The 16,573-nt window shown below is 42.6% G+C and overlaps 1 protein-coding gene across 2 annotated transcripts in view; it reads right to left on the minus strand.

The window, feature by feature from the left end:
• STC2 (stanniocalcin 2) overlaps positions 1–16,573 on the minus strand; it is a 152,799-nt gene that overhangs the window by 18,783 nt on the left and 117,443 nt on the right. Inside the window, exon 2 of one of the 2 annotated variants that reach the window (XM_073575236.1) lies at positions 1,772–1,936. In XM_073575236.1, the coding sequence (XP_073431337.1) occupies positions 1,772–1,928 (157 nt within the window). In that variant the 5' untranslated portion in view covers positions 1,929–1,936. Of the gene's footprint in view, positions 1–1,771; positions 2,232–16,573 lie in introns of those variants that run through there. The other variant, XM_073575235.1, reaches the window with a different exon arrangement.

Consider the following 16,573-nt stretch of genomic DNA (forward strand, 5'->3'; position numbering starts at 1 on the left):
CGGACAGGAAGTCGGGAGGCAGGGAGTGGCGCGCAGGAAGTCAGGAGGCAGGGAGTGGCGCGCTTCTGAAGATAGAACATAGGACAACCCCTTAACATATTAAAAAGAATTCATTTTAAGCAGGCGAGAAAATATTGTCAGCTCGGTGGAGAAAGAACAGGAACTTTCCCGCTCGATGCTGTCCACTTGGCACAGTGTAAGCCAGTGGCTTGTAAACAGAATAAATCATTATCAAGCCTTGCTTGCTAGGAATGTAACTATGCCTGACACAGGCACAATCAGGCTTGGTTTTGTAGACCACAGAGGTAATGCAATGTTCCCCTGAGGGAAAACTGCAGAGAAATGCATAGTGTACACAGCGAGAACGAAAAGCACATTACATGTTTAAAGTCGTGTTTTTGATCCTTAAAAAATGGGTTATGTAGATATGCAAAATATAATTCTGAAAATCAGCACATACCATTACTCTCTGAATAGCCTTTACAGTAGCAGCTTTCTGTGCAGAACGCTTTCTTGGGCATCTCCCAATTACCTCAACGTACTAGTGTTACCCAAATTGGCACACTGGATCTCGCTGACATGTTTGCTAAGCACCAGACAGGGCATTTCTTGTAAAAGATCTCAGCCTTGGCCTTTTTCAGACAAAACACCCAGCTATTTACTACTGCAGCCTGTCTGGGGATGTGTGTTTTTTCATCCTCTGGTTAGAAGACATTAACTCTGCAATCCCCATGTGACTGGAGTAACATTCCAGCTCTGCTATGCACTCTTAGCACGTGGTTTTACACAAGCTTTGCAGATAGTATCTGGTGCTGGCACACTGCAAATCACAGCACTTGTCATCATCAGGCCCCATGTTATTGCTACTAATGTCTTATTCACTTCTTTCACAGGATTCCGAAAATATGTCATTAAACCGACAATGTGCCCTCTATGCAGTGTCATAGGGCGGTATGGAGACGCCTGCTCCGTGGCCAAAATGTGGGAATAAGCAATAATAATAAGTCGTAGTAGAGATCTTGAGAGATGTAGTGGAGCTGAATCTGTTAACTGGTGATAAGTCACAGCATAGCACATTGCAACATCTAGGCACTGTATAAGTAAAGACAGCTTAAACCTCCAAGTCTTATATATATATAATATATATATATATATATACACAGTATGTGCTACATATCTATACCTATGTTTATTTATACATTGTTAAGTCTACATATATATTTATATGTATATATATTTATTTAAAAATCAATGGTGCCAGCGAACAGAGAAATGACAAACATGGACATGCTGGTCCCAGTTGTGGGATAGTCTCATACACTGGGAAACCCCTAAATGTAGATAGTCCTGGCTGCAGTTAACCATATCTTTTCCATGACCCATTGACACACACCTATTAAGTCTTATTGCATTGTTATAATTCCAAGAGCTGTGCAGCTGCAGAGCTTGCAATCTAAAGCATAGTAAGTAATGAATGCCAGCTGATAAAATGTATTAACAAACCAATCAATTGAAATCCCTTGGAGAGCTGAGTTTTCCACTTGGCACCACTTCTCAATGTGATAATAATAATACATTTTATTTCTATAGCGCCAACATATTCTGCAGCACTTTGTCAGTAGATTCACACAGCACATGATTTGTGCAATCTGGGTGACTTATCACACTATGTAAAGAAAGTAACTATAAAAAGGGAAAAAAGACAAATTTGACAAATTCAGCTCTACTATACCTGCACTTGGGATGAGCAGAATTCCTGTGCCATAAATACCTGTATTCTGCAGGGAGAGCCTTCCCTTCTGATTAGCCAGCTTGTCTCTATCCTGGGTACTGTCAGGCAGGTCTGTAGCATCTGTCCCATAAACTGCATCAAGGCTTGCAAACACCAGCCCCAGTGTCACCAGCCTGCTGAGGAGTTCCTTGCACATGGTCCTGTCTGTAGTGAAAGGCAGAGAAGTGAGATCAGCCTGCTGTGCTCTGTAGCCCTATCCTTAGCCAGCCCCTTCCACTGTCAGTACAACTGGAGCTAGGAATGATGAGGATCTGGGAGGGATGGTGCCTCAAATATCCCCTGGAAGCTCTGGTGTCACTTGAATGAAGGAGTCAAGCAGGTGTTGTCTTCAGTGGGAACCAATAGTTTCATCCAGGCACTTTGACAACACACTTAGTGGGAGGGAGATCCAGCCCACATACTACTACTGAAAAGGAGCATGCATGTCAACTTGTCCCATCAGTCACTACTTGCTTCATTTCTCTCAAGAGGCTGAAGGTCTTAATCATCCAGTTTCTTACATTCCGCTTACGCTCTGCTCGTTCTTACTTTAGGTCTATCTATCTAAATTCATTCTATCTACCTATCTGTCAATCTTGATATCTGTCTATCTATCCTATCTATTGAGGGTTGCCAACTTGACTTTTTCTTTGTTTCTGGACAGTTTATCAAGTTTATCAAAAAATGACAGACAGACAATATGTTTTACAGACACTTATGATTACAGTGATACAGCCCATAATTCTGGTATGAAGATATAAGTTGCATTCACTGTAACTGTAAAATGATGAAAATTACTGTTAAAATTATCTGTATTAAAGGGGTATCCCCATCTCCAAGATTCAATCCTAATATGTAGTAGATGCAATAATAATATTAGCAAATAACTCGGATTAGAAATGTAGTATAATTTTATAGGACCTTAGGTATCCATGGTTATGACCACTGATCAGGGCTGCCACTAGGAATTTTGGGGCCCCCTTGAAAGGGTGCCCCTGGCTCTACCCCAGCTCCGCCTTCACTCCTCGAACCATCCACAGTCCCACCGCCCTCTCTTGGAAAAACTCCTCTTCTGTACCACATCCTCACCAGTCACACATTTAGGCTATGTGCACACGTTGAGGAATCCCCGCGATAACTTCCGTGGGAATTCCGGAATTCCATTCCGCGGGAAAATCGCATTTTAAATTTCAGCGATTTTCCCACGGAAAAACTATCGATTTTTAAGCGTAATTAGCTTGCAGAATGCTAGCGTTTTCCAAGCAATCTGTAGCATCGCTTGGAGAACTGATTGACAGGTTGGTCACACTCGTCAAACATAGTGTTTGACAAGCATGACCAACTTTTTACTATTGAGGCTGCCTAAGCAGCATCAGTAGTAAAAAGATCTAATGTTAAAAATAATTAAAAAAAAAAATAAAAAATCTGGTTATATTCACCTTCCGGCGTCCCGCGCAGCCTTCCCAGGCCTCAGTGATGCTCCCGTTCCCAGTAATGCTTTGCGAGACCTTTGATGACGTCGCGGTCTCGCGATGCTGTAGCGATCTTGCGAGGAATAGGGACCGCTACAGTAATCATGAGACCGCGACGTCATCAAAGGTCTCGCAAAGCATTACTGGGAACGGAAGCATCGCTGAGGCCCGGGAAGGCAGCGCGGGACACCGGAAGGTGAATATAACACCATTTTTTATTTTTTCTTCTTTTTTTTACAGGGATAAGGTACCCAGAGCCCGGAGGACAGTCTCCTCTCCTCCGGACCGTGGATACCATCCGCAAATATTCTGCTTACTTTTCGTATGGTGCACAGCCACATGCGGAAAGTAAGCAGAACAATGCATTCCTATGTAGGCGGAATCCCCGCGATTCCGCAAAATCAATGAGCATGCTGCGTATTTTTCCATGATGAAATTCCGACACCGGAAAATCCGCAGCATTAGCACAGCATTGCGGAATCCCATAGGAATGCATGGGACGCTGTTTTTTGCGTTTTCACGGCAAAAACACGCATTAAAAACTGCCGCGAAAACGCGAAAAAACCACGAACTGTGAACACAGCCTTACAGTTCCCATCACCACATACATAACCAGCAGCTTTTGCTTTGGCCAAAAGATTTTTTAATCCGCCACTATGACAAGGTAGACTCTTTGGCCAGGCTCTACTCTACTGTAACTTACTACACTTTTGTTAAAATATCCAATACAATTTAGATATAATTTATTTATATTTCAAATTTTATAATGACCAATAATATCACAAACAAGGAGCAAATACCGTCACATCATGACAAGACCACATATTATCACCACATGGTGACCGAAAAATACTATATACAAGGTCCAAATACCACCACACCATGACCAGACCACATATTACCACCACATGGAGACTGAAAAATACTACATACAAGCAACAAATACCACCACACCATGTCCAGACCACATATGCCACCACATAGTGACCAAATAATAGCACATACAAGGAACATATACCGCCACACCATGACCAGATCACATATTACCACAACATAGTGACCGAATACTATAATACTGACCATTAATAAAAAACACAATACTAATATCATCATAAGTGCCATTATACACAGGAGATCTGTACTTCATATACAGTGTCCATGTACAATTAATACAGTGATCACTGGTGTCATTATACAGGAGCTCTGTATACAGTGTCAATATACAGGTAATACAGTGATCACCAGTGGCATTATACACAGGAGCTCTGTATATAGTGTCAGTGTACAGGTAATAGTATAATGTATCCCATAGTCATATATAACAGTATAGTGCACCCCCATAGTAGTATAATGTACCCCATAGTCATATATAGTATAATGCACACACATAGCAGTATAATACACCCACATAGCAGTATAATGCTCCTTATAGTACTATAATGCACCCCAGAGCACTATAATGCACCCCCATAGCAGTATAATGCACCCCATAGTCATATGTAGTATAATGCACCCACATAGAAGTATAATGCACCCCCATAGCAGTACAATGCACCCACATAGCAGTATAATGCACCCTCTACAGCACTATGATGCCCCCTATAGTACTATAATGCAGCCCCATATGAGTATAATGCAGCAGCCCCATAGAAGTATAATGCAGCAGCCCCAAAGGAGTATAATGCAGCAGCCCCATAGCAGTATAATGCACCCATAGTATAATGCAGCAAACTCCATAGCATTATAATGCACCCATAGTATAATGCAGCAGCCCCATAGTATAATGCACCTATAGGAATATAATGCACCCCATAGTATATTGCAGCAGCCTCATAGCAGTATATTGCACCCCATAGTGCAGTATAATGTACCCATAGTATAATGCAGCAGCCCCATAGTATAATGCACCCATAGGAGTATAATACACCCCATAGTATAATGCAGCAACCTCATAGCAGTATAATGCACCCCATATTATAATGAAACTGCACCATAGCAGTATAATGCACCCATAGTATAATGCAGCAGCCACATAGCAGTATAACGCAACAGCCACATAGTACAATGTATCCCCTTTCACTCCCCCCCATAGTAGTATAATGCACCCACATACCAGTATAATATGCTTGTTACTGCGACTTTACAAAAAAAAAAAGTTTTTCCTTACCTGCCCGAGCTCCAGAGATATCCTCAACTACGATTTGGCTGAGGCGTGCAGCGTCGCTCTGGTGTATGACAGTGATGTGATACATCGGCGATGTGTGCACTGACTTCAGCTACCAGCCTGTGATTGGCTGGTAGCTGTTAACTGATGCAGTGCGGGAGGAATCTCCTGCACAGCAACAGATTTTAACTTATTGTGCGTCGGAGGATGCGCGGTCAGTTACTGAAGTGGCAAGATCATGCCGCTTGGGCCGGTGAGCCGAACAGAGGGGGCCCACTGCAGGCACCCTCTGCTCATCGGGCACCATAAGCCAGTAAGGGCAGTAATGCCCTGATGGCGGCCCTGCCACTGATATAGTGACTGCTAGCTGCTAGTGTTTGTAACCATGAATATCTAAGGTCCTGCAATGCCTGCACATGAAGAAATAGACATAGCAAATCAGAACAACTATACTACATATGTAATTGGAGGTATTTGCTGCTACTATTATTATTATACCTAAGGCCGGGACGAGGGGTAGGCAGGTCAGGCACCCACCAAGTGCGCTACCTTCTGCCTCCCTGAGGGGGACACACTTTGAGGGCAAAAAAGAAGATAGTCCGGCTATGGCTGTGGGAGGGGGAGAACTGCTGCAGCGGAGGAGAATGAGCAGGGTCGCAGGATGCAGAAGTCAATGGCTTCAGTTAAGTGTACCTGCTTTTAAAAAAAAATGAATATTCACTACTCCCCACGCCCACAATAGTGCCCACCTCTCTGCACTGAGGTTTGTGCTGTACCTAAATAAACTAGTGGAACATTTAAAGAGACAGCGTTCGTGTGTCTACCTCTATGAGCAGCCGAGTGAACCGATCTACCACAGTTGGTGCTAGAAGTGTGGGCAACTTCCCCAGGGAAAATGCGAGTGAAGTAGTGAAGAGATGGTACTCTGTGATCTGGTAAAAATCCTCTTTATTGCATGAAGATTAAAATCATGGATGAGGAGAGCAGGTTCTGTGGTGGATGACTGCCGTTTCGCGTACTACTTACGCTTCAAAGGGTCCTCGATGATATTGTGATATTCATCCCTGATTGGGGAAGTCATCTGCAGAAGGTCCAGGTCATGCCGGATGCGCTTGGGCTACATTGTTAAAAGAGGTGAAATAAAGCTGCAAGTGAACAAGGTATTAAACAGGAAAAAACAGGGAGTACAAGTCCAATCACATAAAAATAATGAGCAAAGTTTATTAAACATATAATACTGACAGTTACATAAATGACAAAATATACATAAAGGATCAGATAAGTATCTGCTGCTTGTTAGTCCTAAGAAATTAACAAAATAAAGTGCTTAGTGCCTGTAACAAATATGGGCCATATTTGAGGGATATAAAGGTAAAAGAGATCCTAACAGGTGCGCATCCTGAAAACAAGGTCGGCACCTTGAAAAAGAGGCGAAACACGCGTCGGTGGCGGCGCTGCTTGTGGTCCTTGGCTAAGTTTAGTATGGGTAAGCACTATGGCTTGGGATAGTGATTTTTTCAGGATGCGCACCTGTTAGGATCTCTTTTACCTTTATATCCCTCAAATATGGCCCATATTTGTTACAGGCACTAAGCACTTTATTTTGTTAATTTCTTAGGACTAACAAGCAGCAGATACTTATCTGATCCTTTATGTATATTTTGTCATTTATGTAACTGTCAGTATTATATGTTTAATAAACTTTGCTCATTATTTTTATGTGATTGGACTTGTACTCCCTGTTTTTTCCTGTTTAATATGTTATGCGGGAGTGTCTATTTCCCATTGAGACGACACTATATAGTGGGCGACTCTACTGGGATTTACATTTGGTTCCGTATGGTTTTGTTTTATAAGTGAACAAGGTAGAGGGGATCCAGAATTGGCTGCAGCCGCTCTCCAAGAAAAAGGTTAGGGTGTCTGCATTCTGGGAATTTTGGGATGCTATTGACGATTCATCCCGAATTTCATCACAATAACCACCCTCCTACCTGATCTTTTTAAGGGCATGAAGACGTCGATGGCCAAGTGGTCCTCTGAAGTGGACTTGGCGTTCCAGGAGTTGACACTCGCCCTACTATGCAAACAGCTGGTCTTGGTCACACCTGACTGCAGTATGGAGTTCATGGTCCAGACGGAGGCCTCTGAGATCGACTAATGAGCCATGTTATCCCAGGAAATCATTAAGGACGAACCTCCAGTCTCATAAGTGAGTAGGAAACTATCCTCCTTTGAAAAGAACTATGCCATCATAGAGAAAGAATGAGAATGCTTTGCCATCAAATGGTCAATTAACACCCTGAGATACTACCTGTTAGGCTGGAAGTTCAGACTAGTGTATAATTATACACTCCTGAGATGAATGAGGGAAAAGAAGAAGACTGTCCAGGGTGACTAGGTGGTTTCTGGCGCTCCAGGACTGTAGCTTTCATGTAGAGGAAAGGCCCGGGAAACTACATGGTAACGCATATGCCCTGTCCAGACTTCCCTGTTTAGTGGATAAAGGTGCCAAAACCCCTGACTTTGGGCAGAGGGAGGAATATGTGATAAAGTCACTGTTAATGCACTGGATGAGAGATATATATCATTGAGATCGTTAGCTTCAGTGATATGAGACTATAGAAATTGCTCCAGCAACTAAATGCTGAGAGGGGTTAATTGGCCATTTTAAGTGCTAGGTTTTTAAGTGAGCATCTGAAGAGCGGGTGAGAGTCTGCTCACCATATCTCCTCCCCAGGGTGAGGTTTAGAAGGTAAATAGTCAGCCTTCTGAGTCATTTGGTGTTGGGTGTGTCTGGAGTTGTGAACTCCAGAGCTGTGTGTCAAAATAAAAAAAATTGGACCTTTTTTTCATTATGTTTGCTTCGTGAGCGGGCAGATCCCCTCAGCAACACAGACTGTGCCATATGTTTTATTTTATTTTCCGTTGTGTTTATGTTGCTAATCTTGCCCTGGTTTATGCTGTACCTAAATAAATCAGTGGAACATTTAAAGAGACAGCGTTGCTGTGTCTACCTCTATGAGCAGACGAGGGAATCTAACTACATATATAACAATAGAAATTGTTCCAGAAAATGACAAAGTATTTGTCCCAGAGAATTATTGCAATGAATATACAGTATACTCCCACATACATGGACAGTACTGTTTTAGCAACAGTAAGTTTTAGGCTCGTGTGGTAAAAAGATGCAAAGTAAAATGCTTTAAAAAATAGAAGTGTTAATTTATGTTTCATCAATTAACAAAATGCACAGTGAATGTACAAAATAGAGATCTAAATCAAATCAATATTTGGCATGAACTCCCTTTATCTTCTAAACAGAACCAAAGTATCAATTTTTCTAGGTACACTTACGCACAGTTCTTGAAGGAACTCAGCAGAAGGTTGTTCTAAACTTCTTGAGTAACTAATCACAGATATTCTGTGGATGTAGGCTTGTGTAAATCCTTTTGTCTCTTCATGTAATCTCAGGCAAATTTGATGATGTTGAGATCAAGGCTCTGACATCACTTTCAGGACTCTTTGTTCTTCTTTCGGCTGAAAGTTTGGGCTCATTGTTCTGCTGCAGAATAAATCTGAAACCAATCAGATTCCTGCCTGATGATATTGCACGAGGATTAAGTATCTGCGTGTATTTCTCAGCATTGAGGACAACAAGAAATTGGCGACATTGAGGACCAAAGACCCAATGGTCGAAAATAGTTACTTAGTGCAGCAGATGAAAGGCTTATCATGCTCACTTCTCTTTGAAATTGAAAGATATCCAGTACTGCCATTAGCTCATAACTGGCAGCAAAAAATGCAACCGATGTACATCCGTCTACTGTTTGAAGAAGTCTGTCCAGAAGTGATCTCCATAGAAGAACTGTGGCCAAAAATCACACCTTTGACAAATATAAATATAGGCAAAGGACTCAACTATGCACTATAACATAGAAATTGGGGTGCGCAAATAAGGCAGAAGGTGCCTTAGACTGACGAGTCAAAATGCGAAATATTTGGCTGTAACAGAAGGCAGTTTGCTGAAGGGCTGGAGAGTGGTACAATAGTGATTGCCTGCAGGCAAAAGTTACGTATGATGGCAATTCCTTGAAAGTTTGGGGCTGCAAATACAGTTGTGCTCAAAAGTTTAAATACCCCGGTAAAATTTTTGTTTTATTACCAATTCCTTGGATATCTTTTTGTATCCCTTTCCTATTTTATACAGTTCAACTACCTTTTCCTGTAGATCCGTTGACAATTCTTTTGCTTTTCCCATGACTCATTATCCAGAAATGTCAGTGGCTGGATGACAGATGTCTGTCTGTCTGGATCCCAGAAACTCACTCAGCTTTTATGCACACACACTGATTACAAGTAAACAGGTCACAGGTGAGGATGTTAACTTTAGTAGCCATTCAAACCTATTTGTGTCAACTTCTGTGCATGTTATCAAGCCAAAATCACAAGGCTAGGTGAACTTTTGATTAGGGTCTTTTGGATGTTTTGGGTAGTCATTATGATTTAAAAAGAGAAAACACAGTAGTTTGGCAATAAATGGCTTCACCGAACCACTAACCCTCAGTGGAGAAAAAGGTTTGGTGTTATCATTCATATTCTCTCAAAAAAGGCAAAAAAAGTAAATATTTTCCTGAGGTATGAAAACTTTTGAGCACAACTGTATATATGGTGTATTGTGTCAACTCTCTTTAAATGGATTCCCAGGTAGGTTCACATTTTTTTTAACACAATGTATTCCACAGCAAAATCTGTATGAAATTAGGATTCTATTAATTTCAATAAGAAATGCTATGCATACTTTCTATATTTTCTGCAGATTTTAAGCAAGGCACTATAAATAGATACAATTTTCAATTTTCCAACAGAAATGAAAATTGAAAGAATGACAATTCTTTCCATGTTACGAGGAAAAAGTGTCTGGGATTTACTGAGATGGATTCTGTGTTATTCAGCTTGTGTGAATTCTACATGGATGCAAAGTTAAATGAGACTCCATAACATATCCAAATGAAGATTCACAGCAGAAATCAAATGGTTCACTGAAGATTGCTGCTATGAATTCACTGGCAAATCTCCACCAGATTATTTTTGTAGCTTCATTAAACATACCTTTTAGACTTCATTCATTTGTCCGTTTTTAACTTACGTGTTCTATTCGTGTTTTTCATTAATAGAGTATGTACCCATTATATTCTATGACGTAATTCACATGTCCTATTTTTTTGTGGAGTCATGTAGTCCACAAAAAAAATGGAGTCATCAGTTTTCCTTTCAACTCATGTATCGAAATCACCCATACATTTCAATAGTCAATAATGGATACATATTCAATCTGTGAAAAAATTGATAGAACACATGTGAGAATATTGGCCATGTGAAAGTGGTCCAGAGAAATGGTTGGATATCACCCATGGCTCAAATCAAAATGTCTAGGGGTTCTAGTCTGGTTACTAAGTTCAACTTCTCAAATCTGTATCAAATGGACAGGTCAAAATACAACTTGGATGGTATCCAGGTGATCTGTTTAAATAACGGATCAATACATTAAAATGGTACACAAGTTGGTCAAAATTTGATCATGTAATTGTTTGTGAGGTCATTGGTCTATCCTTAGAAAGTGGGTAAGATGCATACCATTAAAAAACAAATGTGTGAATGTAGGTTTAAGAAATGCTATAGATTGAATTTCTTTGGAGGTCTTAAGGATCTATTCTGAGATCAGAATTAATTTGTGCTTCTGTAGAGGCCTGGCAGAGGCATAGCCAGAGCTCAAGGCGGAGGTGAAATATCTGAGGGGACCCCATACTGGTAAGCCTGATTACAACCACGTTGGCGCAGCCTAATCATGGGTACAGGGAAACTTCAGCAGATGAAAGCGTCATTACTGGGAAAAAAATCTACAAAGACCAAGATCTATATTGTAATGATACTGCAGTGCAGTATAGCGCAACTTCCACCAGGGGAGCTGGTGAGTGAGGAGAGGCTGCACTCACAGTGTAGCACCAGAGTGCAGCAGCACAGGAGCCACTAGGTGTCGAGAGAGAGGTCAGAGGAGCCGGGTCAGCAACAGTCAGGAAGCAAAGTACCAGAGGGAAACACAATACACGTGGTCAAGTGCAAGCCAGTGAGGTCAGAACCAGCCGATAGTAGAGATATCAGAGACATAAGACAGTCAGACAAGTCAGAGGGCAAGCCAGGTCACATACCAAGAAGTCAAAGCACAGGGAGCAAACACTAAGCCAAGTGGGGAAACAGGAGTAAACGGGCAGAGGACAAACCAGGTTGTAACGGGGTCAGCTGCTCAAGCCTGAGGGCAAGAACTATAACAGACGCTGCCTGCCGGCTGCAGCGGGTTGAAATAGCAACACAGATCCCAAAATGAGGCAGAGAAATTTAACCCTCGCATGACCAGAACGGGGAGAAAATAACAAGAAACGAACCCCAGCCTGGATCATGACATGGATCATAATATAAGACTGAAGGTGGGGTCTTCGCATTATGAAGTTAACCCTTGTTATGTCCTGAAGGGTCTCCACACTCCAATGGTTCTGGGTTTGCCCTGATTGGTGAAGCATAATCCAAGTGTGGAATGGCAATCCAGAGAGATTATAAAGTGGGGAGATTACTGTCATGGCAACTGTCTAAACGTTTCCACCTTCTGCTGTATTTACAGGGATCTTACCAACATTTTTATCTGGCTTTGAGGACCCTGCCTCAATTTTGCAGAAAGAGCTAGGCATTGCGCTTTGTACACTGACATGGAGGGTGAGGCGTTGGAGGCTCATGGGGACGCCCCTGCTTCATGCCCTTTGGGGAGGTTGTTTGTGCCATCTAAATTGCGCCGCAACTAGGTGGTAAGGCAACCATGGACCTCCTTTCTTGTGGTTTTTGGTGGTCAGGGTAGCATCATGATGTCATTTAACAGGTGTCTGCTTGCAGTGTTTGCATACGTTCTAAAGTACCGCATACCCATCCATCTGGTCCTGTTTCCCTACTACCTGTTCCTAACAGGGTCAGTAGAGACAGGTATAAACTTATGACTGTCAGTAAACGCGTGCCAGGTCTAGACATGAATGTGCATGATTTTGTGTGGCTGTCTACCAGGAATTTCAAGTTGAGGGTTTCTTCCTGGAAGTTGGGACCTAGGTTAACTGGAGTCCTTCACCACATCCACATGAAGGCCTAATACAACCGCCCACAACATGGCCATTTTATGGCTACAGCTGGACCTCACCAGTTTGGCCACTTGACCATACCCAGTATAGAAGAGTGGCCACTACATGGGCATGGTTGACATAGACATTCTGGGGGGTATACTCAAATGGGCTCTGCCAATACCCTGGATTATGTTAATCCATACCCAAGTGCTCAGTACCTCCATGTTCCACAACAGGTTTCTTCCTTGCTATGTTATGCAGCCTCAGCTACCACTCAGGGTCAAGGTCAATTAGCCACACAAAACAGCCAAAGCACTCAGACTGCCCTCTCGCCATCTTTTCCACCTACCTACGAGAATTTGTGAATTTTTTTAATGTTTTTTTGAATATTATTTTTTGGTTGTTTATAATCATTTTTTTTGTACTTTCAAACTTGTTTGAGGGCTGGTAATAGTGGTCCTATATGCCATATGATGTGAATATGGTTGTTTGGTTTAACAAACATCATCTAAGTAAAGTCAGTTAATTCAATGTGTGTCTTTTGTTGTGTTGACAGTATATACAGTAGATGATGCTTTTCAAATCTGTATTTTCACATATTTAGAAGAACACATCAGACGCTGCAAACATTAATATAATTTTATTTTCCACACCAAACTGCAAAAAATTATAACATAGACACAGCATTGTCTTGCCATGTAGTATATCCCTCTAGTGAAACAAAATAATTAGTAAACACATCCCGCACTTTAAATCCAGAGGGTGGATGGCGTGGATTATGTCCATGTGTAGTAGCTATGACATTATGTCCATTCGCAACATCATCACCATCATTTGCACTACAGTCATGAATTCTGATGAAGTTGTGAAGTACCACACATGCTTTTATAGCCTCATTCACATTTCCTTCACTTAGTTGAATAGCTGACTGCAGAACATGCCATTTGGCACACAGAATGCCAAAGGCACACTCCACCAGGCATCGTGCACGGGATAGGCATAAATTAAATACCCTGCGCCGGTGGTCCAGGGTTCTATGTCGATAGGGCCTCATGAGGTTCCTAGTTAGTTGAAAGGCCTCATCATCAACCAAGACATAAGGCACCACTTCCAGAGTAGACCCTGGTAGCTGACGTGGGGGTGGGAGGTCAAACTGATTATTGCGCAGCCGCCAACCCATTATGGGAGAATAGAAGACTCTGGAGGTTCCAGTTCTTCCATAAGCCCCAATATCTACTATTCTAAACATGTATGTGCTGTCGATCAAGGCCAACAGCACTACAGAAAAATATTCTTTGTACTTATAATATTGGGAGCCTGAGTTTGGCGGCTTATGTACATGGATGTGCTTCCCATCCAGGGCTCCAAGACAGTTTAGAAACTGGCACGTTTCCTCAAAGCCACGGGCTATCTTGTTTTTATGGTTCTGGCATTACCGATTAATGCAGTCGTGACCAAATTTCAGAGCACGTAGAACCGACAATACCTGAGATGGTGGATTTGCCTATTAAGAACCTTAAGATGCAGGGCTGCATAGGACAGCCCAGTGGATAGAAATCTAGAATTAAAAAAAAGCAAAGAAAAAAATTATAATAGGACATATCCTTGCATCATCGTACGCGTTTAGGGCAACTAAGCCCTGGCTCAACAAGTGACATCAGTATACAATGCCTATAGAACCCAGCTGAAATACAAACAGCAGGGAATGTGAAAGGCATAATGTTTGTAAAAAATTAGTTGAAATAAAGGGATAAAACAATGCACAAAAAAGGAAGGGAACAGTGTGTTTAGGAAATAATCACATAGAATAAATGCGCAACATAGAGGTTTTGGACATACCGTAAAGTAAATAGAAGCCGCTCCTCTGCCGAAATAGACTTGCTCATCACGGTGTCCTTGTAGGTGATCCCAGGGCGCACAGTCTCCGGAAAGAATGTCAAATGTGGGCCTGCTCGTCCCACAATACTGGTAGAACTTGTCAGGATGGCTGCGTAGTGAAGCATACAGACAGTGGAAATACCCTTTAGTCAGCCGTTGCCTCAAAAGTGGATGGACCCACATTCTTCTCCACCTCCTCAGATCCACAATCACTGGGTAAGGCTCCCCAAAATGCTGGGACAAAACCCAGTGTAAAAGCACTCGCTTTTTCGGCTATATCTGACGATGCACCCCTGACCGCCGGGCCCGTTCTGGTCATGCTGGGGTTAACTCATTGCAGTGACGTCATGTTCGGGATGTCCTTCCCTTCCCAGTGAAGGACCCTCCCCTTCATTATAAAACTGCAGCAACCTGGCTTCCTGTCTCTCTCCTCATCTGAGATCCGGAGCAGGTTGCTCTGCCGGTAAGAAGATGACTGACCCCCTCTATGATGCTGTCTTGGAGAGAATCAGAAGAGAAGGTGCTACCTGGCTCTCCAGCATTTTGGAGGAACACAGCACCTTAACTTCTGAGGCTCAGAGACTAAAGGTCCCGTCACACTAAGCGATGCACCAGCGATCCCGACAACGATATGACCCGGTCAGGATCGTTCGTGCATCGCTAAGTGGTCGCTAGTGTGCTGCCAAACAGGCAGATCTCACTAGCGATGTAGCGATGCAGCAGCAGTTGTTACCTACCTGTCAGACGTGGCGATGAAGACGTCCTCCCGCCCGCTTCCACGCGTCGCTCGTCGGTGCCAGCAGGAAGCCCAGCAGGAAGCGGCTGACGAGAAACGGCCCAGGACGTTCTCGCGCGATCAGCGATAACCAGCGGGGGAGCCGGTCGGAGGTAAGTATCACACATAGCGATATCGCTAGCAATATCGCTGCTGCGTCACAAAATCGGTGACGCTTTAGCGATATTGCTAGCGATATCGCTTAGTGTGCTTAGTCTTTTCTCTTCATCCCCCTTTTACAATCTGTGGATTTCCCCACTGGGTGTTCTCCCAAAACAAAGATCCGGAAAAATATTGTTTAATATACCATCTCTCCCACCCAAGAGGTTCATTGGTAAATGATGGCATCCTCCGTTTCTTATGTCTCTTTCGACCGAGCAGTTGCACTAGTTAGGAACGCTGGCCCTGGGGCTTTAATGGCAAAATCTGGCATTATATCAGCTTTTCTCCTCCCGGCTCACCCTGATTGTCACCACCTTCTGGGCTGTTTCGTGGATGGGGCGTTCTATTATGATACTGGTCTGCCAATGGGATGCTCTATCTCATGCCACTATTTTGAGTTGTTCAGCTCGTTCCTGGAGTGGGTCGTAGAATGCATAATGGGGGCCTTTTAGGCCCCCATGCTTACTTCTTTGCTATTATCTGCAAAATTACTTAAGTTAGAATTTTGAAACTCCAGGTAATCCTCAAGTATGTCGTTGTTGGTAATATCCAGTTGTTCATATAATTTTTTTTCATAGGCATTTCGGTGTAACAATGGTGAAAACCACATCTGTACAGATTGGGGGCCTTTTAGGCCCCTACGTATTTTTTATCATGTTCTCAGTAGTGTTTGTGTCTCAAGTTACTTTATTTGTACTCAGTAATGCTGGTGGAGAGGCCAGGGTGTGGATAATGCCATGAGGATGTCATGTGTCATGTGAATTATTTCTGGACCCACTTTCTGATCCACACTTTCTGATCCACACTATAAGGCGACAATGTCAGTGGACAGATATGAGGAAATTAGAAGACACATTCGATTTGATGATAAGCAAACACGTGCATTGAGGTTTGAAACAGACAAATTAGCCCCTATCAGTTATATCTGGAAAATATTTATCAAAAATTGCACCAAACTTTACAATCCTAGTACTAATGTTACAGTCGATGAGCAACTTGTACCGTTCAGAGGACGCTGCAAGTTCATACAATACATGCCCAGCAAGCCAGCCAAATAAGGAATCAAAATCTTCTGGATGTGTGATTCTGCAAATTATTATGGCATAAATGGCGTAATCTACTCTGGCAAAGAGGTTGGGGCACCAGTACAGAAGGGTCTGGGGTCTGAAATTGTCAAAACTCTTGCTGTTCCAA

The sequence above is a fragment of the Dendrobates tinctorius genome, unplaced genomic scaffold (assembly GCF_039654945.1).
Source record: "Dendrobates tinctorius isolate UK_male_01 unplaced genomic scaffold, ASM3965494v1 ptg000043l, whole genome shotgun sequence".
In the NCBI taxonomy this organism is placed as follows: domain Eukaryota; kingdom Metazoa; phylum Chordata; class Amphibia; order Anura; family Dendrobatidae; genus Dendrobates; species Dendrobates tinctorius.